At 42.9% G+C, this 25,197-nt stretch overlaps 1 protein-coding gene and 1 pseudogene across 2 annotated transcripts in view; both read right to left on the bottom strand.

Annotated features, from left to right (window-relative positions):
* Positions 1 to 21,595, bottom strand: part of LAMC1 (laminin subunit gamma 1) — a 106,224-nt gene extending 84,629 nt beyond the window's left edge. The window contains exon 1 of the mRNA XM_079760546.1: positions 20,735 to 21,595. Coding sequence (XP_079616672.1) covers positions 20,735 to 21,182 — 448 coding nt within the window. The 5' untranslated portion in view covers positions 21,183 to 21,595. The remainder of the gene's footprint in view (positions 1 to 20,734) is intronic.
* On the bottom strand, positions 637 to 16,741 carry LOC307092951 (adenylate kinase isoenzyme 6-like; annotated as a pseudogene). Its single transcript has one exon. The product of its transcript is annotated as an adenylate kinase isoenzyme 6-like (transcript).
* Positions 21,596 to 25,197: the final 3,602 nt, after the last annotated feature.

The raw sequence follows: 25,197 nt of genomic DNA, 5'->3' as shown, positions 1-25,197 counted from the left end.
ATGTCAGGACACATTACAGACTATCAGAGTGGAGAACATGAGGAAGGATGATATACCTCTGCCCACGTGATCTGCTTGTTTCCTTATAAAATATTCCACTTAATTTAATTATCTCACTGTTCCATAGGAAAATAACATGTTGGTTACTATCCATATGTAGGAAAAACTGTAAAGGCAAATTTCAACTGAATGTTATCAACACTTTTCTTTAACATTTGATACTTTAGAAAAGAGGCTAAGTAAGAATATGCAATACATACACAGAATCCCTCAGACTGTGGTCCGCTTGTGTGTTTATGGGCAACCTGAACACCACAAGAGACACTGTTGGCGGTGAAATGACTTTCCTGATTGTAAACTCTTGTTAAGCTCAAAAAATATTTACTTACATGGTACTTGTATTCATGAGAAATTATGCACAATAAAATTATGTTATAAAACCTCTGTGTTTATGTATGAAGACACAGTTATATTCTAGGCTCAGATCTTTATAACTGCGTTTTTTAATAGCACAAATGTTCCCCGGGAAATCCCACAGATGGGCAGGATTCAGGCAATTCTTTGTTGTGTGGGACTGCCTCCTCTCCTCTCCCCTCTCAGGCCCTCCCTGCCACCTGTCCACTATATGGCCCTAAAGCGACAACACCATAACTCCTTTGAGAACCATTTCTGTGGGGTTTACAGATGAATGATACATGGGGCTTATCTATCCCAAGAACTCAAAAGACTTGACATTTATCACATTTTACGTTGTACAGACAATCTTTCTACCAAGTCACACAGATTCGCCATTCTTTGTTCCAAGACCTTTAAGTTCAATCCATTTCTCAGATATAAATAAGGTTTCAAAGTGTATTAAATTTTAAAGAGAAGAGGAGGAAAGAGCTTAAAGTCTATGGCCCACATTCATGATAGGAAAACCAAGAAGACTGTCCTAAAACATCTCAGGAGCTTGAGAAATTTATCAAACTCTGCAATCAAGAGTGATTCAGTTATGAAAACTAAATAAAGCCCAGGTCCCTCCATCAGTGCCTCCTGGAGTTGCCACTGAGACAGTTTGCTTCGTGTTTTAGGGACACAAATGTATTAATCAAGTCTTCACTGAATTTTATAAATAGCAAACTTTTCATTATTCAAATTACCACTTATCAGGTCAAACAGTATGGACAGCAACTAATTTGGTAACTAATTTTACCAAAGAAGTGAGTAGTACCTGTGTATTACTAAGTTTAATATTTTAGAGCTATTTTAATCCACTAAAATCTGTGCCCAAAACATTCCTTACAGTGGTTTAATAGAAAAAAGAAAAAGAAAAAAAGTCAGAAACTAAGCTGGAAAAAAAATTGTATTAATACCACATCTCTTTACAAAAAAAGGAAGTGAGGTAGCTTACAGAAATAAATATTATGCCACAGAATAAAAAATAGCCTCAACAATTACAAAAGAAATGCAACCTAAAATAAAAACATTTCTCATCTTTCAAATTAGCAAAGCTTTGGGAATCCCAGTACTTAAGGGGAATGTTTAAACAGAAACTTTGTATATTGTTCTAACTGACAAAGAAAAGAGAAAAATAAATAAAACAGTTAAGGATTGGTAAGAAGAAACAAAAGTGTCATTATTTACAGTGATTGTCTTCATATAAAACCCAAGAGACTCTAAAGACAAATAATCAGAATTAATCAGAGAATTAAGCAAGTGGTTATAAGATCAACATACAAAAACCAGTTACATTCCTATATGCCAGCAACCAAGATGTAGAAAATGTTAATTTTAGAAAAAAATTATAAAAGATAAAATGTATCCAGGATTAAATCTAACAGAAAAAGGCCAATGCTTGTGTAGAGAGAATTAGAAACCATTACTGGAATTCATTAAAGAAGGGCTAAAATTATACTATGTTCATGGATAGAGAGACTCCATATTGTCAAGATATCCATTCAACCCAAATGGATGTATAAAGTTCACGTAATTTCAATCAAGATCTAAAGAGAGGTTATAGAAGAACTTGATGAACTGATTCTAAAATTTATGTGGAAGAGCAAAGGCCCAAAGACAGCTGGGATATAACTAAATTAGAAGACTAAGTTTGAAAGGGGTTTGCCCAAGGAGTTAAGGACAACACATAAATCAATGTCAGATGGATTAAGAACTTAAATGTAAAAGGCAGATTCTAAAACTTTAGAAGATCCTTAAAAGAAAATATATGAAGACATAAAAAGGCTAACTACCAGAGAAAATACTGATACACTTGATCATATTAAAATTAAGAGATTCTGCCCAAAAGATATCATAAGAAATATAAAAAGGACAAATCACACACACTGGTAGAAAAAACAGACCCTATGTAACAGATAGAGGATCAGTACCCAGAATATATAAAGAATTCTAAAAATTCTAAGGAAAAAAGGGCAAAAAACATGAAGAGACATTTTACAGAAAATGAAATATGGAAGACCAATAAACACATGAAAAGATACTCAACCTTATAAATTAAGCCACTGAAATATCATTTTAGACCATCAAATGGGCAAAACTTAAGAATTCTAACAATACTAAATTTGGGTCAACAGCCTTATATTAACCCTGCTGGTGAGCACTCAACTGGCATATCCACTGTGGAAAACTAGTTGCATGATCTCATACAACTGAAAATACTTATTATGACCTAGCAACCCAGTGAGAGAGACTCTCACACATGAGCATCAGGAGACATGTGTAAGAATACGCACAGAACATTATCCATACTAACAACAACAACATGAAGTCTATCAACAGGATGACCAATACGTTACTGTAGTATAATCGCTTAGTAGAAATCCTACAGAAGGGTGCAAATGAATTAATTACAATTATTACACTTTAGAAATGTACTGAGTGACAAAAGCAAGTTGCAGTAGATGACTGCACATAGTAAACCATCTTTATAAACTCAAAAAACAAGCAAGCCATTGTCTAGGGATGATAAAACTGTCTCTTTTTGAAAGCAAGGGAATGAAACACAAAATCTAGGGTAGTGGGTACCTAGGGTTAGAAGAAGTACTCCTCTACTCATTTACTTCGTAAAGAAGTTTTCACTTCTACTCCGGTCTCTGTGCACTGAAACAATCGGTTGCACAAACAATATAATTATCTCTTTTATCTTGTATTTACCTGTAAATACTGAACAGCACTTCACAGTAATCCACATAACTTATTTCAAAAAACTCCAGAGGTGATTCGTTTGTTACTGGTGAGCCCTTGGGAACCACTAGCCTAAGTGACAACAGATTTCCTCACCAAGAAATAACCTCTGGGTTTGCTGGCAATCAGTATTGAGAATTTATAAGGGAAGTGTGACATTGTAATAACCTTCAAATGACACAAAGAAGAAATTTAAACACCTACTTTGCAGGACTTTATACTTAGTGAGACAGAAATTCTTCAAGTCTCAGTCTGAGAAACTCTGCCATCCTAAAAAAAGAAAGGTACTGAACTTGGCATCGTGGATGCTGGAAAGGAAGAGGAGGCTTCTTAAAAAGAACAAGTTTATAGTTGGTTTCAGCCACTTTCCTGTTCTGAAAAAGAAAATGCATCGGAACACACAGGCAGGTCTTCTATTATTACTGTCCACAATAGGGCGATGTCCGGAAATTAGCCTGCACATATTTGTTAAATTTAGCCCTATGCTTCCCTATCCGTTTCGAAGTGAGTTTTCTGATTCATCAAGACAAAGCATATGCAAATGCCTATCATTTCGTGAGGCAAGTACCTTGCTCTAACCTGCTGACCTAGTGGTTTAAAACATACTTCCTGTCCTCAGTGAACTCATATGAGGAAATACACATGAAAAAGATTCCAGAACAAGACAGTATGCTCAAGTGACCAAATGAGTGGTGCAATACCCACTGCTGTCTTCATCCTTCTGCATGTTGAAAGAATGTATTGAGAAGGCAAATTCCTTAAAAAAACAACACTGGAATGATAAAGCCCAAAGGACATGACATATTTTAGGCAAAGGGTGATGGCAAAGGACCCTGAGCAAATAAAGATAATGAGTTTGACCAAGAAAAAAATAAGAGTAATTCAAGGAGACCACAATCTTTTAGAAAGCAAAACCCAAGCTGAGAGAACTCAACGGGTAAAAGAAATCATTTATAACCATCTATACACTCATCCTCAACATGAGTGGTTTTTTTAAAAGATTCCAAGAGACACTGATTTACTTCTGATTTAAAACAATAGGACAGAAAGAAAAACAAAGCTGTGCTAAGTAGGTAGGAAAATGGGGAGATGCAAAAGTGTGAATAGAGGAAGGACCCAGACACCTGCTTCTGAGAACAAGAAATCAGAATTAACTCCAATTCAAAAAGCATCTCAAATGAGATGGCTTTAGTGCAGCCAGGTTCCTAACAAACTATGCACAGGTATTGGAGATGAAATCGCATTTTTACAAAAAAAAACAACACACAATCAAACAAAAAACAAGGAAAAAAATACTTTTTCTTAGAATGGGTATTTTTGGTTAGAATTCAACCGCTACTACTTCTCTTAAACATTTCTATAACGCTCTTTTATGTACTTCTAAATATTCTTGCCGTAATTTAATAACCCATGCACTCAAATTCTCAAAATAAATGTTAAAATTCTTCCTTTGACCAAATAAAAGTTCCTATTAAATGGGCTTTATTCATGCACATTAGATAATAATTTATTATCTAGTGCCTATTGGGTGCCAAATTTTGAGATAGTCTTTAGTAGTTCTATTATTACCATCTATAGAAGTGGTATAACATATAATGAAATGTGACGCAATGTACCAAAATTCAAAAAGTGCTCAAGAGCAGAGGATTTTCCTGACATATGATAACAAAGCATGACTTAAACTTAGTGTGAGGTCCTTGCAGCCTTTAATCAGCCTAAAGTGTAAATACATTTCGCTGCAGGAATATGGAAGTGTTTGGCTGGGGGTACTGCTACTGCTGTGGCTGTTATGTGTGCACACCCATTTTACTAAATTTACTCTGATTCCGTAAGTCAAGTACCTAGCTCTAAACTGCTGATCTAATGAATTTACACACAGTTCCTGCCCTCCGCGAACTCATATTCAAGAAAAAGGTAAACACATTAAAAAAAGATTCCAGAACAAGACAGGATGTTCAAGTGGCCGGTAAGTGGCACAAACAACAGGCACTGTTTTATCACTCCTGGAATTCTCGATCTAAAACACATCTGGATTTCACAGGGGACTTGATTCATCCATCACAGTCCAAGGCAAACATGCTCAGGACTGTCAACTCAATCAGGATCCTGCCCGGGAGGTGCTCCTCCTCCCTGGATCTGTGATGTTCTCAACGCCGAGGCAAGGTCTCAGTGCCAGCCTGGTCCGGTCTCAGGATAAAATGAATTCTGCCAAGGTAGGGAGCCACGGCTGCACGCTGAGAAGAGCAGGATGAGCACGCGCCCATTTTGGCAGAGCCTCTTCTCCTGAAGCCCGAGGGTGTGAGGGTCCACAGAGGTTGCTAGTTTTTCTAGATCCATTTCCTAAAACTGTGAGCCACAGAATGGGAGACTCTAAAAGAAGGTGTTCCAGGAAGACCAGAACCTGGGAGAGGTAGGCTCTCCCGCACAGCGCTGGCAAGGACATCACCAGAGTAGAAGTGTTGGCATGCCAGAGCCACTTGCCAAAATCGGTTCTCCCTCTGTCACCGTAACAGACATATGGTTGCATACAGGAAGTGGCCAGGTGACTAAGCACCCTCCAGTGGCAGATGATACAATGATGTGCCACCTTTGGGTCTCTGTCTTAAGAATGAAGCACACACTCCTTGGCAGTACCGTTATCTTCCCATTTGGAATACAGAAGAGTCTATCACCCAACTTCCACCACACACACACACGTGGGGGCCACACCCCAAGGGATGGATGGCAGAGCATGAAGATGAAAGGAACATCTGTGGGGATCGATCTACCCAGCTGCCCACCTACCTCGGGACCAACCCCGTGAAAGGGAAACAAACGTTTTTTAAACAGCTTTATTGTTGGGGCTCTCTGCTACGGTGGCTAGCCTTTACCTAAGGCTGTTGGTAAGGAAGCTACACCATGCACTAGCCATCCCATTCCACTTAAGTTCCGACAACCCTATGTAACAGGCAAAGCCCACCTTGGGAAAATCTAAACAAAATTGCCATTCTCTCCTGCATCTGCATTCTGTGACCATAGCCTCATAGAATAAGAACTCACTCATTCAGCAAACTTCTGAGCACCTGGAGAAAAAGGTATCATGCTCTACGCTAGGGATCTTAGAGCCAACGAAAAAAGAAAGCCAATAAAACCCTCCCTGGGTCAGGTCCTCTGAACTGCATGCTTTTCACCCAGAAGTTCAGCTCTAGGTCTTCCCTGCCCTGTCTCCAGCACTTTGTGGCGCCTTTTATACACAGGCACTCAGTAAGTGTTTTGTTAGATGAATCAATAAACTCAACTTGTTCTCAATGAACTGAGTCTAATGGGGAAATAGAGAAAACAACAGAAGATAGCACCTCTTTCATCATAGGCATGCACTATGTTTGTTTTACTGATTTTTAGAAAGGAATGAATACATGAATATCCAACAACGTAATGGCAAGTGCTATGGAGGGGGCAGAAGGAACCAGAAATTAACAAAATCTTCCTGGAGCCCTGGCTGGTGAGGCTCAGTTGGTTGGGCGTCATCCTGTGCACCAAATGGTTGCTGATTTGATTCCCGTCAGAGCCCATGCCTGGGTTGTGGCTCAAACCCCGATAGGGGATGTGTAGGAGGCAACCAATCGATGTTTCTTTCTCACATCAAAGTTTCTCTCTCTCTCTCCCTTTCCCTTCTTCTATCTCTAAAAATCAATTAAAATATTAAGATAAAATCTTCACGGAGTTGAAATTTGCCACGAGTTTGACATAACCAAATAAACAAGCAAAAGGAGGAAAAAAGGGGAATCAAGAAAAGATGCAGCACCCATGCTGTGTAGACATGTTTACTATAACTGGAATTGGGGGCAGAGTTCCAATCATACAATGAACACAGCCAATACTCCTTTGACTTGAATACTATTGCTCCCGTTAATTAAGCCCCAAAATGATTTTTTTTCTTTAGCATTTGCATCACCCTACTTCAGCGATTTTCAACCAGTGAGCTGCAAGAATTTTTAAAACATGCAATAAATACCTGTTTAGTCAGGGGACACTGACCTCTTTTCTCTTAGATTGTCAAATAACAAATGACAACAGCCAACAATAGCCATCTGGCATGAATGAATCAAAATTATACCTTTTTTTTTTTTTTTTTTTGGTCAGAATGGCAAAAAAATATGTATTTTTTGGTGTGCTGCAGAATTTTAGTAATTACTTTGTATGTGCCACGAGATGAAAAAGGTTAAACATCGCTGCCCTACTTGCTTAATATAAATTGTTTGCTTCCCCTTCTTTTAGAGACTTCATTTTCATTTTTAAATCTAAAATCAGGATTTGACTCGTCCTAACAAGTCCTCTATCATATAATCAAAGAATCTCAAAGTTGGTAGGAATCTAAACATTTTCCATGAAGTCACTTATCTTGATCAGCTCTAATCAGATCTCCTTTGCAGTCCCACAGTTTTTATCCTTCTCTTTGGCGCTTTATGTTTTGTCCTAGAGTGTATATGGTGGTAAACACATTTTTTACTTTATCTTTAGACTTTAATTTTATTTTAAGAGATCATGTTCATTTTCTTCTATGATAAACTTAAAAGATATCCATCCACACATTTGGTCAGATTTATTTATTCTTTAGCAATTGAAGCATGAAATGATGACTGTTTTTAGTCCCAATCTTTAATAACATTATATTCATTACACTTAAGGTTGTTCAGCTTTCTCATGGGAAAAAAAAACACAAACAAAAACAAACATAAACCTTTATACTATCCACCTACCAGTTCTGGAGCACAATTTTAATAAATGGGGTTTACTAATAATTGGACAATTTATATGATGTGGGCAGGGAAATACTAAGAGTGATTATAAAGTGGCCAGTCTTGTAAGTCAAGAGCTATGATCCTTGATCCATTCTCAATCCACTTCAATATCTGATTGATATTATCCTCTAACTCTCCTGGTTTATTGCTGGGCAGCTGTTGCGCTATTTCTTCCTTGTAGGATGCTAATGCTAATGCTTCTTCATAAAGAATTTGAAAAATTTCACACTGGACATTATCTTTTAGTTTCTTCTCATTATAACCCCTTGTTTCCAGTCTTTGGTACAAGACACTATGACCAGTTTTCAGCACAAAAACTGTATGAAACAAGCGTTCAGCGAAGAAATCCCAGCTGTGGTCATCAATAATAACTCCACCTTCACTCTGTTTTCCTACCTCTCTCAATTCATTTAAAGTGGGACACTCATATTTTCACCATAACCATCATGTAACTGCTCTCCTCGAGCAAAATCACCCACATTAATGTGTTTCAGTCCCAATCTTGATGCAAGTTCTCTGCCTAGCGTGGTTTTTCCATCCCCTGGTGCACGCGTGAGCAGGATGTTCGGAGGCAACACGGTCCTCACCGCCCTGGCTCTGCTAGAACGCATGCTTCCTGTGTAGAACCTTCTCTCTCCTTTATCTCACAGTCCTCCAGCTCAGCCACCAAAGGCTGCGCAGAATTTCCTCTGTCCATCCACCCTGTCCGCTCTCCAAGTCCCTGTGAAGTCCCACCTCTGGGCTTATACCTGGGGACAGCGTTTGTCACCTTCGGTAAAAGCAAGTTGTTGCACCTTCTTTCCTAAGATCCACACGCTTCCCCACGGGTAGAGCTGTCACGTGACTTTGTTCACCTCCTATTTCTATTTCATGGATTAGGGTGGGAGACTCCAAACATTTTTTAAAAAAATGAATCAAGTTCTGAAGAAAGGATCCCACCTTGAAGCTGCAGAGTGTCTGTATCTCAGGAACTGTCAGCTGTTTCCCTGCAGATGGTTTAGGCTTAGAATCAACCATGGCCTTTCCCGTTCCACCTTTTGTTCCTCTGACGAGGATACTGCGCTTCCTTGAGACTTCCTGTTTGAATAAGCACACACTTGGGTGTTCAAATTCCCATGGGTCCATTATTCACCATAGGAAGTAACCGGGCAGCTGAACACAAAATGATGTATGAACAAAACAGCTGTGTGTTAGCAGGATGAACAAAAGACAGCAGGGAGCTAGGCACTGCTGTGAGTTTCAAAAACAAGGTCTATTTAGTCAGGCATGGTAAAAAGGCTGCTGAGTCAGAGCGTCAGGGGCCCGTTTCATAATTGAAAGTCACTAGAGATGTGAACGAGTCTGCTTTTAGTTACTGCTTCACAGTTTCGCCCCAACACCACCCTTCCCAACAGCTCCTTCCTCGGAACAAAGTTGCCTCTTCAATCTATCACAGAAATGGCAATACAAACTCAAAAGTTTTCACACAAAAATTTAACACCTATTTTATTTCCCAATCCAAAAAGCAGATCCTCCCTTCCCCAAGGGGCTGTCCTATAAAAACACAGAGACACACACAAGGACGCACAGAAAGCAGCACAGAAAACAAGCCTCCATTCTCCAAACATCTGGAAAATATGTTAATTTCAGAATCAGTCCATCTTTTGGTATCCTGGTTTCACCATCCATGCCCTGTGCCAGGACAGAAGAACTTTCAAATGGACATAAGTTTAGAACCAAAATCTTAGAATAGCCACAAAACTGAATGACCCCTAATTCCACCAGGAGTTGGTGTTAATTTATTTCTTGGCATGCAGCAAAAATGCAGAAAATAGCAGTAAAGGAACCAGTGTGAGCCTCTAAAGCAATCCCGATCAAGTAAACAAATTTTATTACAGCTGCATTACAGATGTTCCCACAAACTTGCATCATTTGTAGTAGAGTTCTAAAAATTTAGTCTTCAATAGATTTTCTATTCCATGAACTTATCTAAAATACTGTAAATTCCAAAACTACATACAGGGCTGCTCTAAAAGTTAATCCTGGACACTCAACCCCATAGAACATGACCCTTTTCCCATGAAGAGGCGATCACATGGCCAAAGCCATTAGACAATTGCTCTTTTGGTCTCCAACTCCCTCCTCCCCATAATCTTTACCCTTAGCCCCTGTTTCTTCCCAGTTCCAAAAAGAACACACAATTTCAATGAAAATTCCAGGATGCTCATCTCTACCAGATCATGATCTGGTATGAAAATAATAATAATCTAAAAACATAGTGACACCAAAACAACAGGAGTCATTAGTCCTATAGGAATAGGGTCCAGGACGAGCAGAAACCACTGTGGGAGGAACAGCAGCACCAGGCTCGGCTGTACAGAAAAGTATAAACCAAGGCAACTAGACCCTAACTTCCCAGTCCCTGCCAGTGAACAGAAAGCTCAAGAGAACCTAGTCAACGCATTATCATCAAGCTGTCACTACCCCCTTTTCAAAAACGTGTGACTTCCCCAAAACTTAGCTATAGCCATCCCTCAGTATCTGGGGGGATTGGTTCCAGGATCCCCCCTGCAGATACCAAAATACTTGTGTGCTCAAGTCCCTTCTATAACATGGCCTAGAACAATGCACACAGTTGGCCCTCAGCATCTGGGGATTCCCATCCCTGGATTTGCAATCATAGATCAAAAATACTGTTTTAGATCCCAGGTTGGATGAATCCAAGGATGTAAAACTGCAGATACACAGGGCCAACCATATATTTATTGAAAAAAAATCCAGGTATAAGTGGACCCACACGGTTCAAACCCATGTTGTTCAAGGGTCTATAGTTCAGATCTTTATATTCTCTTTGAACAGAGTTGATAGGAAATCCCTGAGAAAATACTTATTCTCTATATTTTACCAACTGGGGCAATTTTAAGGCCAACACTCATTCCTCAAATGTAACAATGGGTATCATCCCACCCAACCTCCCCATCAGAAAAGACACTGAGCATGCACATTTAAAAATCATCAGTCACAGCCCTACCTGGTTTGGCTCAGTGGATAAAGCATCAGCCTACGGACTGAGGGGTCCCAGGTTCGATTCTGGTCAAGGGCACATGCCTGGGTTGCGGGCTTGATCCCAAGTAGGGGGCATGCAGGAGGCAGACAATCAATGATTCTCTCTCATCATTGATGTTTCTATCTCTCTTTCCCTCTCCCTTCCTCTCTAAAATCAATAAAGATATTTAAAATAATAACAAAATAAAAATAAAAATCATCAGTCACTAGGATGTGATGGTGTGATAACATCACAGGAATACCATGTGTACTAAGTAGGACTATGGAGAAAGCAGAACTTAAAATTTAGTCAGTCAACTGATACTTGTAAAGAACAGCCCATCCTAAGAATCTTGAGTTCTAGAAGTGGAGATAGTCTGTAGTAGGGGAGCAGCCCAAAATACAAAATCTAAGTGGAAACTATGACCCTGTTCTTTAGAGATAAAGCAAATAAAACAAAGCAAAACAAAACACTTTTTTTTTAGGATATCTATAGTCCCCTGATTGAACCTTCACTCAGTGATGCTCTGGGGAGACTAAGAAGGTACAGATTAAATAACAGATAGAAACAGATAAGGTAGATCCGATAGACAGAGTTAGAGATTTACAAAGTAACTTATACAGAAAAGAAGGTGAAGGGAGTCACTCTGACGACAGAGACAAAGAAATCTAGGACCACCGTTGTTACGGATCAATCAATCAATAAAAGGTGGTTAGCCCTATTCAGTTAGCAAACCTGAACAACAAAAAAGCAGCCATGTAGGAGTTAGAATTTACGTGGAGCAGAGGGGAAATGAAGTAGAACCTGAAGAGGGCCTGGCTGCTTTATCTTCAAGGATGTCAGATAACATAAGCAACCGGACTAAATTCAGCAATTCTCAACCACCAGAAGGGGTGTCATGGATAAGGCAAAAAGGAGATAAGCTGGCATTCCCCCGACCACCCTTCAGGAAATGGGCAATGAGGTACACTTTCCCTGTCAGGAGATGCTGACAAAACCCAGGATCTCATTCTGAAATTCAATAAATTCCTTACGAAGTCCTAGAGGCATTAACAATTAAATACTTTAAAATAGTGTAAGTGCCCCAAATTTAAAATTCTTCCATTGCCAAGAAAAAAAATTGCAAAGCCCGTTTTGAAAGAAGCAACCCAAAACCAGAGCTCCCCAAGCAGAGGTCTACAGAGACACCAGGCTCAGCTCCTAGGTTTTAAGTTCTTTTCACTCCCCAATTCAAGGTCTTCCTACAGTTCTCTCTCACATATCAGGTCTGTTCTAACGTAGAGTCCATCCACAACAGGCCTGGATTCCAACCTAAACTCAGCCTGTCCAACCTCAGAGAAGTCACAAGTTAGTTCGTATTATTATTCATAGTGGATATAGTAAGAGAGAGTCTCAAGATCGTTTTTAAAGGATTCAAAGAGGTAACCAGGGGGCACTCAATGGAAGGTAATTTCCTTTCTTTTGTCACCTAGTTTGCAAGATCCTCATCTCCCCAGAACCCATCCTCCATGTCTCCTCTACTCTGAGGAAAGCAAACAATGCCTTCACCGTTATCTGATTACTTTTAGACCTTCATTCAAGCACCTCACCCTTCCTGGAAAATCCTCCATTCATGTCCCTCTTGGGTCTTTTCTTCAAGACCCAAGAAGCTTTTCCTCACTCTTCATTCAAAGGGCTCTGCAGGTTTTCCCTCCGCACTTCAAAAAGTTTCCACTGAATTATTTTTGCTGTGCTTATATTGTCCCATAGATTTCCTGCACATGAATGTTTCTGTCTCATCTCCTCAGACACATTACAAATTACTTGAGGATATAACGTTTCAACATCTATTGTTACCCACACATCCCATATTACAATGGGCATAAATGAAGAATTCTCTCACCAGCTGCCTTATTTACATAAGATCTTTGTCCACTAACTATTCAGAATCCCAGTCCATTAAGCTCAACTCATTTTGAGTGAGTGGGTCTTTTCACTTAGTTGTAAATACTTCACAACATTTCATAAACTTCTCTAAGAAAGCCACACAATCCAAGCTGCAGACTTACTGGCTCAATGAGAAGAAGCCACTGGTAGAAAGGAAAGAAGACGGGGCCTTCACATTAGCTACACGTAATTTGTGGAACATTTCGTTTTCACCACAGAAATTAAACAACTTACATATAAAAACCAGACACTGGATCCAAGCACCCACCACCACCGTGCAGACACATTCTTAGAGGATTATCTACCAGCAGCAAAACCCACAAACTTACCAACTTATCACTTCAGACCACAAAGCATCAACCAAAACCATTACCTGCTTAAAGGTAGGTGAGAAGCTCACCTGAACACCCTTCTGAAGGCACTCTCCATTAAAACCGGCTGATATCGCAACTAAAACCAGCGGGTTCACTTATTTGTCCTTTCACTCAACAATTATCAGTCAACACCTATGAATGCCAGCAAGTAGAAAGACAGTAAGAGAACTATATCTTAGATGATCAAGCCTCAGATTCTGTGTTCTTCTATTTTAAGCCAAAACCATACCAAAACCAAATGAAATCACCTATATATTATTTTGTGTTATGATTGGGTGTTTTTTTTTTGTGTGTGGAATAATTTGCATACAATAAAGTGCACAAACATTAAATGTGAACTTCTGAATTTGTACACTTATGTAACCTCCACCCCAGTCAAGACATAGAACATAAAATTAGAACTATAACTGAGGGGAAAAGACTGGTCATTGTGGTATCTCTGGAAACACGGGCAGGTTACTGCCCTAGGCCAGTGGTCAGCAAACTGCGGCTCTCGAGCCACATGTGGCTCGCGAGCCGTGGTTTGTCGCTCTGTTGACTAATGGTTAGCGGAGAGCTTCACATCCACGGTGATTTATCATCAAACAAAATTCACTGAGTCTCGAACTCTATACAAGACCATTTGTATTTTTTATTTCAAGAAAATTTTTAAAACGTGAAGGAGGCTGATTCTGGATTAATATTTCCAGAAACGTTCAAAACAGAAAGAAGATAAAATAACAAAGAATAAAAATAAAAAAAATCCGAAGACAATATCAGAAATGCAAGGAAGATGATATAACAAAAATCTGATGTCGCCCTCACTATGACAGGAAGCGGCCACACAGTTGGAAACAAAGAGTAAAAGAAGGAAGCCGAGGGAATATAAATCCTAAAGTTTGAAAAGAAATCTTGTAAATCCCCTAATTCATCCCCCAGGCTCGCCACAAGGTTCTCCTCCCACGAGAGATCTGAGAGCGCCATTGTCTAAGAAGGAGATAAGCCTGCTTTATTTTATTTCATGAATATGGAGCTGCCCAGGGCACCAGGCTGACTGGGCCCAGTTATTTTAGGCTGGCCCCCGGGAAGAGACCACGGAAAGAAAAGCAGACATACTTAATTAGTGTCACCACAGTCTGGCACAATGCTCCAAAACCTCAGGGACATTTCTATAAATGAGTTTTCTGGTAGGCCCCTTTTAGCAAGCTGTCAATGTAAGCCCAAATGAGCAAACATCTAACTTTATCATTTCACAGGAAAGAAGATGCTTGCAAATCCCAGCAGGTCCCTCTTACAAATCTTAGAGCAAGCAAGTTAGGCAAGGTAACAGAACCAGCACACAGGCACTTGAAAGGTTGCCCTTGGGAACTGATCATCTTTAGGATAAGGGGCAGATTAATCCCTTATTTTTTTAACAAGCAATTAATTAATGTTAGTTTGGTTGCACTGAACTGAGAAGACGACGAAGTCTTTGATGCTGCCTTCAAAGACCTCGTGGTCTAGAAGTGGAAACAGACAGAGAGACACAGAGTGGAACCCCTAATCCAGGCCAGAGAGTGAGAATGGAAAAGGGAGAGAGAGAAATGGGGGAAGGATACCCGGAGGTGGCAGCAACCAGGAAGAAGGGTTCCAAAGCAAAGAACCAGCCCTCTGAGCATGAAAATGACAAAACTGAAGACCAGCGATGAAGAAGGTCTAGATTCTAAAGTATCTTGTACCCCCACCCCAAGGAGTCTGCACATTATCCTCAAGTCTTAAGGAACCACTGCACCATGTTCAGCTGGGAAATGTTATCCTCAGATTTGCATTTTAGAACCATCGCTCAGTCCAGCGTGAGGCTGTCCAAATGCCAGGAGCCAAACCGGAGGCACAAAGACCACCAGTTAGCGAGGAAGCTTTGCAGTGACCCAGGTGAAATTCCATGGGAGCTACAGTCAGGCAGAGGCAGAGATAAGGATTCCAGAGCCGCAGTGGCAGATAGAGGAGGTAAGAGTGGAGTCTTAGGCAGATGGCGGGGAAAGATGGGTGGGAAAGAGGGGGTGGAGTTACAGCTGGCCAGGCTGACCCACCGCCCAGCAGGGAATCCTATCTGCTCGCCAAACACGGTAATCTTTGCTGAGGAGAGCCTGTCCAGCGTGGTTATCTTTCATGGGAGACTTGGCAAAGGATTGGATTCGAGGGCCCCGGGGTTAAACATTCATCTGTGCATGAAGATACGGCTTTTGAGTGGGGTAAGATGATGATGGGGATGAATTTTAGTTTTGGACATGGGCTCTGGACATGCCAAATTGACCATGTCCAACAGGTCTTTAGGCCCGGAGAAAGAGCTGGCCAGCCTGGAGATGAAGCCTTGGGATTAAGAGTTCATTCAGGGAGAGTGAGCAGCACTTAAAAAAAGTAAAATAAAAATAAGGCTTCCAGAAACAAGTAAAAAGGAACCGAGAGGGACTAGGAGGGAAACCAAGGGAGTCTGGTATCTCTGAGTCAGTGTGTACATGACCTTGTATTTTAAAGTTGCTCTGGAATAAACGAGTTTTTTTGAGAGATCTGTTAAAGAAGCTGAGTCCCAGGAGCGAGTGCTTTAGACTAAGGAGTCAAAATCTACCTCTACTGGTGAATGCTGGCAAATCACCACCTCAGGATCCTCACCTTTACCTGCTCCGAGCTGTGAAAAACCAAATCTGTGATATCCTGGAGGCTTTACAAACTGTGAAATAGTATAAAGGCACTCCCGGTTTATTATTGAAACGGCATTACAGTGAGCAGGAAAACTCCATCTAACAGAGTATAAACTTCGGAAGGCGAGACCCAATCTCCTATACCTTCCTATGGGCTACTGTGCCATGTACTGAGTGGGTATTTTTAAAATGCTTGCAGACTCTTTGGCAGTAACCTGAGAATGTATGCACAGCGGGAAGGAGTGCATAGCAAAAGGCATATCCAACTTCCTAAAAGGATTTAGAATTGAAATAGGCAAGCCTTAGCCTTCCCACAGATGTGGCCAATGACAAAATTCCTGGGAGGGGTTGGGGTGGCCTCTAGTTCCAACTTCTCTCCTAATGTGTGCGAGGCTTTTCTGAATACTTTAGAAACACGGACAAGATATTTACAGAAAAAGCAGTGAACTGCAGAACCGGAAAACAAGGGCTTTATAAAACTGTGTTCAACAACCCCTGGCCATTAAAGAAGAGCGCCTTCACTTCTCAAGTTGAAACCTGCAAAGTGTAAATCAGGCCTTTGTGAGACAATCTAAAATAGTGTCCCCCCGGGGTACGCAAATACCACAGTGAAGTCACCGGAGCACACCATTCCCTGACTGAGTCAGTCAGAGCCTACCGGGCAGATTTTCCTGGGGAGAAAACGCTGTTTGTTTCATGCCAAATATACACTGAGTGGCCAGATTATGATGATCTCTGAACGCATAATAATCTGGCCACTCAGTGTATATCCTATGTAATAAAAGGCTAATATGCAAATTGTCCCCTTAACCAGGAGTTCGACCAGCAGGCAGGCCAGCCAACCGCCCATGTCCCCTCCCCCTGGCCAGGCTGGCTGGACCCCACCCATACATGAATTCATGCACCAGGCCTCTAATACACACACACACACACACACACACACACACACACACACACACACACAGTGGCCAGATTATTATGCGTTCAAAGATCATAATAATCTGGCCACTCAGTGTATACTCAGAGGACCAAACAGAATAAAATGTAATATCCTTAGAGATCAATTATTCTGATTTAGATACACAGAAAGGATATTTAGATAGAGATAAAAATGCATCCTTTAATCACAATTTGTTCCTAAAGTTGATGAGGAGCTTGGAAATGAATCTGGTCTTGGTGTAAATTTTAGGAGTTCATAAACTTTGATTGAGTTGGTTTTATAAGCACTCCCTTAATCTAATTGTTTTTAGGAAGAGAGAAAGCTACCTTCCCCCAAGATGAAGACCCAGTCTACTGAGTTTCCATCCACAATGACTATCAAGTTAATGAAAAGGGCAGCTTAATAAAAAGCAAATCCTCAGCCACAATCTTACTATCAGCTACCCCACTGATACTAATGAAACCTATTATGATTTATTATAAAACACAAGAGCCACACAATCAGCAATCGAGTAATCCACACAGACGTTTGAAGATCCAGAAGTTGAAGGCAAAATAAGACTTCTTTTCAGAAAAGGGTGCCTGGTTCCCACAGCAACTTTAACTCATTTTATCAGAAGACACACTGCACCCTGCACCCTGGATTCCTGGATATGCTACTGAAGACGTGGCTACTTTCAGAACCAGTGCTGGTTTTCCTGGCTTTTGTACAAGTGATGATAATAGTACAATGATCTAATTTGTACTTGCCATCTGTTAAAATGTGCCTCATCCCCCCTCCCCCCAAAAAAAAAGGTAGCAGTTAAAATGATCATGTAATTTTATATACACGTGTGTGTGCATGAAAAGTTTCCAGAAGGTTACATAAGAAACCGTGCACGGTGGTCTCTAAAGCAACTTAGCAACCGGAGATGCAGAGCCTCGCTAGTCATTATACTTACTGTTTTAATTCACCGTGGCATGTGTTATTTTTACAATAAAAAATGACTTACGATCGGTGCCAAAACACGTATGCTTCTTGCGACTACTTAAGTGCCATCTGACTTTGCTTATTTTAAAGTGTACTGTGTTCAAAGTTGAACATTAAAAGGAAGCCTAGAAAAGTGGCCGCCAGAACCCGTTCTTTCACACCGCTCACTTGGCGTTTCACATGCTCCGGAAGGGCAAGGCACAATATGCATCACTTGTTTGAGGGTATGTGAAATCTGAACTGGAGGGGAGATTTAATAGATGCACAGGCAGTCATGGTACTTGAATTCGTGGGAATAATTAGTTAGCTAGAACCCATGGAGTAACTGGGGTGAGGGAGTGAATATGCTGGACATCATCAAGCCTTGCCTATTTGCCATAAATTATAGATCATAACAAGCATGTATACATATATCCTTGTCATTTAAAAGGGGGAGGGGAAGAGGGATAGAAGGTGAATGAGAAGGGGAGAGATATTGATTGAGACACACTAATCTCCCTCCCCTTCCCACCATACACAATTTCCTCCAGGACATCATTTCTGACCCAAGAACAATCAGTTCCAGTCAAGTTTTTAGAAATTGTCTACCTGAAAAGTTTAAAGTAAATGTTTTTACAGTTTATCACAGGGTCATCTGAAAACTACTTTAACTTTTTTTTATACTTAGAATTTCTAAACCTATAGTTTATGAACTGCATTTACCAAGAATATTATTTAAAAACCCTGAAAAAAATCTTACAGCAAGAAACAAGTCCAAACATATATTTTTTGGGCAAAAAGTCACGTTAGAGTCCTAAGTAGGTGAACTCTAAAATCTCTTTTTGACCTTTTAATCACCAAGACCCACAGTTAATACATGTACCTCCCAGCAGTAGCAACCTAGCTTGACTGATACTGTCTTACCCACCACATGGTGGTTGTAACAGAGAAGTAATCACTGAGTAATCTAGCCACCTCTATGATCACCTCAAATAACCTTTTGCTACATGGTACCCACAGCAGAAAACTCAGAGGCGAAGACTGACAGCCCCACCTTTACCTCAATAAGAAGATTCTTGTTCAGAAATTTTCAGCGGAGACTCTCAGGCACTTTGAGACATCAAGGCAGTGCCTAAGGCAATGCCTTTGCTTTGAAATATTCAGTATTTGAAAATAGATCATATAAGACTTCGTGGGCCATTCAAAATTCAACACAGAAATTTTAACAAGTCACAATTTAAACAAAAATAGCTGGATATACATTTCAAAAGTGATCTTGGCCAAGTTTAAAAATGTAACACTTAGGAGGAAATAGCTCAAGAGCAGCCCCACTAAGTCTGAGACCCTAGGTGTCTTGCACCTGGCTCCATCCACAAAACTGCTAATTCTACACGTTCCCAGTATCTCTGAAAAACTGAGCTCAGCAGAGTTTACTTCTTCCTGAAAAAGAGGTGTCTCAGAATTTCACTTTTTGAACTTACTTTCCAGAAGTTTCCTCTTCCTAATGCCTTGACTACAAATAAAATGGTACTTGCCACAGCAAAGGTGCTAAATACTGCTTTTCTAACACTCCATACACAGTAATTTCATTCCACTTTTCAAAGTTCCATTTTTTGTAAGTCATATTCCTTCTCTGGCATCTGGACACTTGTATAAAGTTCAGTGTACCAGAGAGCAGTGGAAAGAAAAATACCAAACCACTACCAAAAGAACCATTTGCCTACGAAACATTCCTCCCAAAGGCCCCCCAAATTAATGTCATTCACTTTATAGAATAAGCCTGCGCTGACAGAAGAATGGCTTGTTACTCTGCCCTCTCTGGAAGTTCATTACTACCAGCTCCCGGTGAAATCGAGACTTCCAGTGGCAATGGGGATTAAAGCTTCCACAAATCAAATGCTGGAATGCTGGTTTCTCACACAGCGTGTTGTTTGTTACTCTGTTCAACAACGTAAATCATTTCCCTTGTTTATATATTGCAGTGATGAAGAAACACTTATCTAGCTGAAACATGATGTTGGATCCTTGAGGATAAACATGCCCATCCGAATGCATACCCCCCCCCCCCTTCGCTCCCCACCCAGTGAAGTTTTCTATACATCCCTTTCCTGATTTCTAAAAGCTCACTTATACATGTTTCTACACTTGCTTGGGACCAAAGCAAAAAGGAAGACAGCCAGGAAGAGCCTTTTTACCCAGGGACAAAACTGGGCCCAAGCAATTACAGGGAGTGCAGACACCTTTTGTTTCCTCTGGACTAGGATTAGCAGAGAAATCGCTTTGTGACTTTAAGGCTGAAGAACTGTAAGGAACAGTAACTTTGAAAGTGAGTTTCTACTCTAATTACAGAGAGCTTTATGGGTCGTAAAGGCATTTGGTCTCCTCACATTCCCGAATCTTGGACCCCTTCCTCTCTCGCTTACTCAACAGAGCAAAGAGCAATCACCCTCAACCCTGGAGACATGGCAACGAGGTAACAGTGCTTAAGGTGGACCCTCCTGCCTCGGATCCAAGAATGCCTTGCGATGGCCCCGCTAGGAGAGAGGAACGCATGGGTGGGAGCTTCTGCTCCATGTTTCAAAGAAGAGGGACAAAAAAACAGCAGGAATAGTGACTAATCAAGGGAGCGAGAATCCGGCCGAGTTAGGAAAAATAAAAATAAAAAAAATAGAAAAGCAATCAGAGAGATGCTGGCGGGAAGCATCTTGGCCCTCGCGGGATGGTAAGTGAAGTTGGAGGAGGGAATTTCTGTGTGGCCCGGGCTGGGGAGCAAAGCCGCCCGCGCGCGGCTGTGTGGGCCCCAGAGGTTGGGCCAAGTGGGGGGGGGGGGGGGGGGAGAGCCGGCCCGGGCGCCGTGCTGTGGGCGAGCAGGAGCAGGGGGCAGGGCTGTCACCGCTTACCCAGGTGCAGCGTGAGGTTGATGGAGTTGGGGTACTGCACCCCGGCCAGCATGGTCTGGCTCTGCCACCAGGTGGTGTCGGCCTGGTTGTTGTAGTCGGTCAGGAAGGCGGCCCCGTGCTGCAGGTGGGGCTGCCCGGCGTCGCACAGGTGACAGGACTTGGTGACTCCGGTCACCCCGGTCTGCACGCAGTACTCCTCGGGCGGAGTCCCGCACGTGTTGGTGGCCACCACGGTCACGTTGAAGGCGGCGTTGACGAACTCGGGCATGCAGCGCTGCGGTCGCCCGCCCTCGTCCGTGCACTCGTCCATGGCCGCCCGGACGCAGCCGGCCGCCGCGGCCAGCACGGCCAGCACTGGCCAGAGGCGCCCCCGGGGCCGCAGCGCCCGCGCGGCCCGCTCGCCGCCCCTCATCCCGCCGCCCGCGCGCTGGGCCACGGCACCGGCCATGGCGCGTTCCTCTCCCGGCAGCGTCCCCCGGAGGCCGCTCTGCGGGCTGAGCTCCCGGGCCCAGGGGCCGGGCTCGCGGGGCGGGCGGTGGCGGCGGCTCGGGCTGGAGACCGGCGCGGGTGGGCGCGCTGCTGGCGAGGACCGTGCGGCTCGCTGACCACTGCCCCGCACGCCGCCTCCGCGCCGCCCTCACCCGCCCGGGACGCTGTCCGCACTCGGCGCCGACCCCCGACTTCCGAGCGCGTGCCCGCGCGCGCGCCCCCGGGAGGAAGGCGCAGGGGGTGGGGTCGGCAGGGTGGGGTGGGGTCTGGCGGAGGCGCAAGCCCAAGCCCGGCCTCCTCTCGGCAGCGCCCGCGGCCCCCGTCGCTGCTCCCCCGCCCTCGGTCCGCCCCGGCGACTCGTGGCGGCGGCAGGGGCGGGGGCACCTCGCGCTCGGCCCGGGCGCGCGATCGGCGGGGAGGGGCCTGGAGGGGCGCGGGGCGGTGCATGCCGGGAGGGCTGGGAGGCTGCAGGCACAGCGCCCCGCGCGGGCTGGGCACCGGGGTCCCTGGACCCCGCGTCCCCGGGTGACTCCGGGTTGGGGGCGGGGGTAGTGAGGTGGCTTTAAAGGCGCGATGGTGAGGTCGCTCGGGGTCGGCCTTCCGGCCCCGCGCCAACCAGAGCGGCAGAAGCGCGGACCTCCGCCCGCCAGGTGTCCGTCCGTCCTCGCGTCCAGCGGGGCGCGCCCGGAGGCCGGCACGGGAGGGACCCGACGGTGGGGGTGGCCCGCAGGCTCCAAGCCCCCGCCGGCGGCCCGGGATCGCTCCCTGCCGCGCGGGCTCCGCTCCAACCCTTTCCGGGGAGAGGGCCGGGATGTCTAGGGGGCTGACCCGGTCCCCGGAGAATTAGGGTCTGGTTGCAGCATCAAAAAATGCATTTTCTGAAGCGATTTCCTGCCTCTAAATTAAAGTGTAACCTGTCGTCTTAACAGGGGCAAGGAAGGAAGTGAAAAGGCTGGGAATGGAATGACATTTTTCCCCTGGGTACGCACCCACTGCGAAATTCTTCCACTGTGTTGTTTATGTTCCCCAGCTTGCCTTTAAAAGACTCGAAATTATCTGGATCTGACATCCTCCTTTGCGGGCCTGCTGAGTCACGGAATATTTTCGGTGCCAGAATGACTCAGTTCACAGAACCTGAGCCAGAAGATCATGAGTTTTGTCCCAGATCAGAACCGGGGCACTTACCCGGTGCGGACCAAGAGCAGACGGGGAAGGCAGAGTGCCGTAAAAGCGCACAGCCTGGGGCGGCGGTTTTAAACCTTTCGAGTCCCTAAACTTAGTGGATGCACCTAGTGGTTCTCCAGGTGACAGATTTAAAAACAATCAAAAACCTTTTCAAGATCTTAATAGTAAAGTGAGAAGAATAATCCCACCGGGCAGGGAGGGCGGGGAGTCATGCCTGGTTGGGGACCCAGTGGTCCTGGATAGAAAGGGATAATGAGTATCTAAAGTAATGAAATATGTAATGTTAGGTTACTATGGTTGCAGCCAATGTTAACTCTAGAAGGACTTAAAGGAGATTGATCTGATTGAGGAGAGGAGGGGTACAAGGAACGTGTCAAAATGCTGAGGTTGCTTAGCAAGTACATAGATCACTCGCGTTCATTTATTTAATGAGATGGGTGGAGATGGTGCGTGGCTGAAAGTTTACTCCTCTTTGGGAGAGGAAAGTTGAAGGGCTGTCCGTAGCAATGTTTTCATCCTTTTATGCTTGAGTGGAAGCAAAATAAATATATTCATCTATACCCAGAGGGGATGATACTGGGGCCTTGATTGTACACAAAAACAAAGCCATGTAAGACAAAGATAAGGATGTTGGTTGTAAATGAAGCTACAGACATTTTTAATAAATATATGAATGCATTTGCCTTATGAACCAAGTATTTTATGAGATATTGTCAAATGGTGGGGGTCTTTTTTGCCACCAAAAAGGTAAGGAGATCCCAAAGGTTGCAAAGCCGAGTGTTTGCTTGTCCCTGCTCCCTTTTGGGTTCTCATGTCCAAGGGTACCTTCCAAGCTATCACTTATGCATGAGCTATCACTTATACCATAGTTTCATTACCAGAACCTTATCTGGTATTTGTAAAGCACATAGCAAGGTTTTAAGTTAATTTCTAAATTCTGTTGCTCAATGGGGATGTGTTATAGAGACAATGAAATGCCTGTTTTGAAGAGAGGTAAAATGTAACCAGCCAGTGTGCTCAATGACTTAAGGAGAACGAACACACACACACACACACACACACACACACACACACACACACACACCTTTGCTCCATTGTTTCAGGATTCAAACACACCAAAGGTTAAAACAAAAAGTATTAAGGCAATTGGGGAGATTTGAACACTAATTAGATATTTGGTGATAACAAAATACATATTTTAGATGCCTGGAGAGATGCCACTGTTGACTAGGCTTGGTGTGTTGTTTTTTTAAGTGAACGTGTGTGGTATTTTCTTTTACATCAAGTTACTCTAAAAAAAAAAATTACAGAGCCTTTTCATATCTGTTCTTAACTGCTTAGAAACTCCATCATCTAGTAAACAGATGTGGTGCTTAGAAGGAAAATGTGAAGGTGTGGACGGAATGGGATCAGATGCCGCAAAAGATGATCTTAGTGCCCATCAGCAGTGCCTCTGTGCAGCCAGAAAGGGAAAATGAAGAAAGGTAGCTGTTTATTGCACAGACAAAAAAGCTCCACTTAAAAAAAAATTCCACTTAGAACTCCAGAGAAAAGAGATCCCCCCCCCCCCCCCCCGCCGGCAGGAAATGGGTAAACAATTTCAAGGAAGGATGCTGATTTCCCCCGCTTGGGTCACCTGCCAGTCTCTGAGCATCCCATTCCTAACCAAGGGCACACAGGTCATAGGTGTTCAGCAGCCCACCAGAAAACCACAAGATTTGGGGAATGCAGTTTCTCCAAGGAAAGAGGTTCTGTTGCCAGAAGGAGGGGAGGTTATAGGACAGAATAAAAACAACAGATGTCTACTACATCAAGAGTGAGGTGTGTGATATAATTAGAAAAATAATGTAAAAGGTTGCATCGGCCTTTTAAGATTGCAACTTTGCCCTTTTTTTTTAAATCTTTTTAGAATTACCAATGTGTTTATTTTTCCATTCCTTCGTCTTTCTGACCTCATTTCCCTGTATTCTTCCCAAGCCCAGGCACCACTATATATATCCTTTATCTTTTATATTTAGAATGCAACCTAAGATAGCAATTATAATGATGCTAGCCTATATTTAGTTCTGTTCTACACTTTTCAAATGCAATTACCTCTGAAGCGGGGGATATTAGCTGTGCAGTGTTGAGAAAACGAAGACTCAAAGAGATGAAGTAATCTCTGTAACCTTGCAAGCGGCAAGGTCAAGATGAGAACCTGCCTTTCTGGCTCCCTGTCCAGCGCTGTTTCCTTTTCTGCCATTAAAGGTCATAGTAGAGAAGAGGATAAAGGAAGAGCTATTTCAGACTTCCCAGGTTTTTTAGGTTATCAAACGGGAATTAAAAATGAGGTGAAAATTAACGTGATACTGGAAGAGAATTACAATATCCATCTTCAAAGTTACAGTAACTACACATGATTCTTTGTGTTCGGTTTATAGCTCTTGCCTGGGTCCTTGGTCCAAGTCCAAGCATAACAAGATAAGATATCTTTTGTGGCCATGCTCAGGTAGACGGGATTCTTCTTGTATGAGGTAAAGTCCCTCCTTCCCACTCAGCCCCACACATGCAATTTAAGCCACCCTGATGCTGTGATACTAGTTGGAAAAGGGAGAGAAAAGAAGGACACTTATCATAATTCGTAAAATTTAAACTAGAACTTTATTACACAGACAACAAAAGAAAGTATTTCCCAAAGTGAAGAGTAGAGCTCAATCCCTCCCTGACCCAACATGTTCAGGGAGCCTCACATCTCAAAAATCGTATTATTCTACTAACCGGATGTGCACTGCATCCCACTGTAGAGGATG

Source organism: Cnephaeus nilssonii (assembly GCF_951640355.1).
Source record: "Cnephaeus nilssonii genome assembly, chromosome: 21".
NCBI lineage: Eukaryota > Metazoa > Chordata > Mammalia > Chiroptera > Vespertilionidae > Cnephaeus > Cnephaeus nilssonii.
Note: the sequence above shows the minus strand (reverse complement) of the source record. Positions and strands in the feature narration are given on the sequence as shown.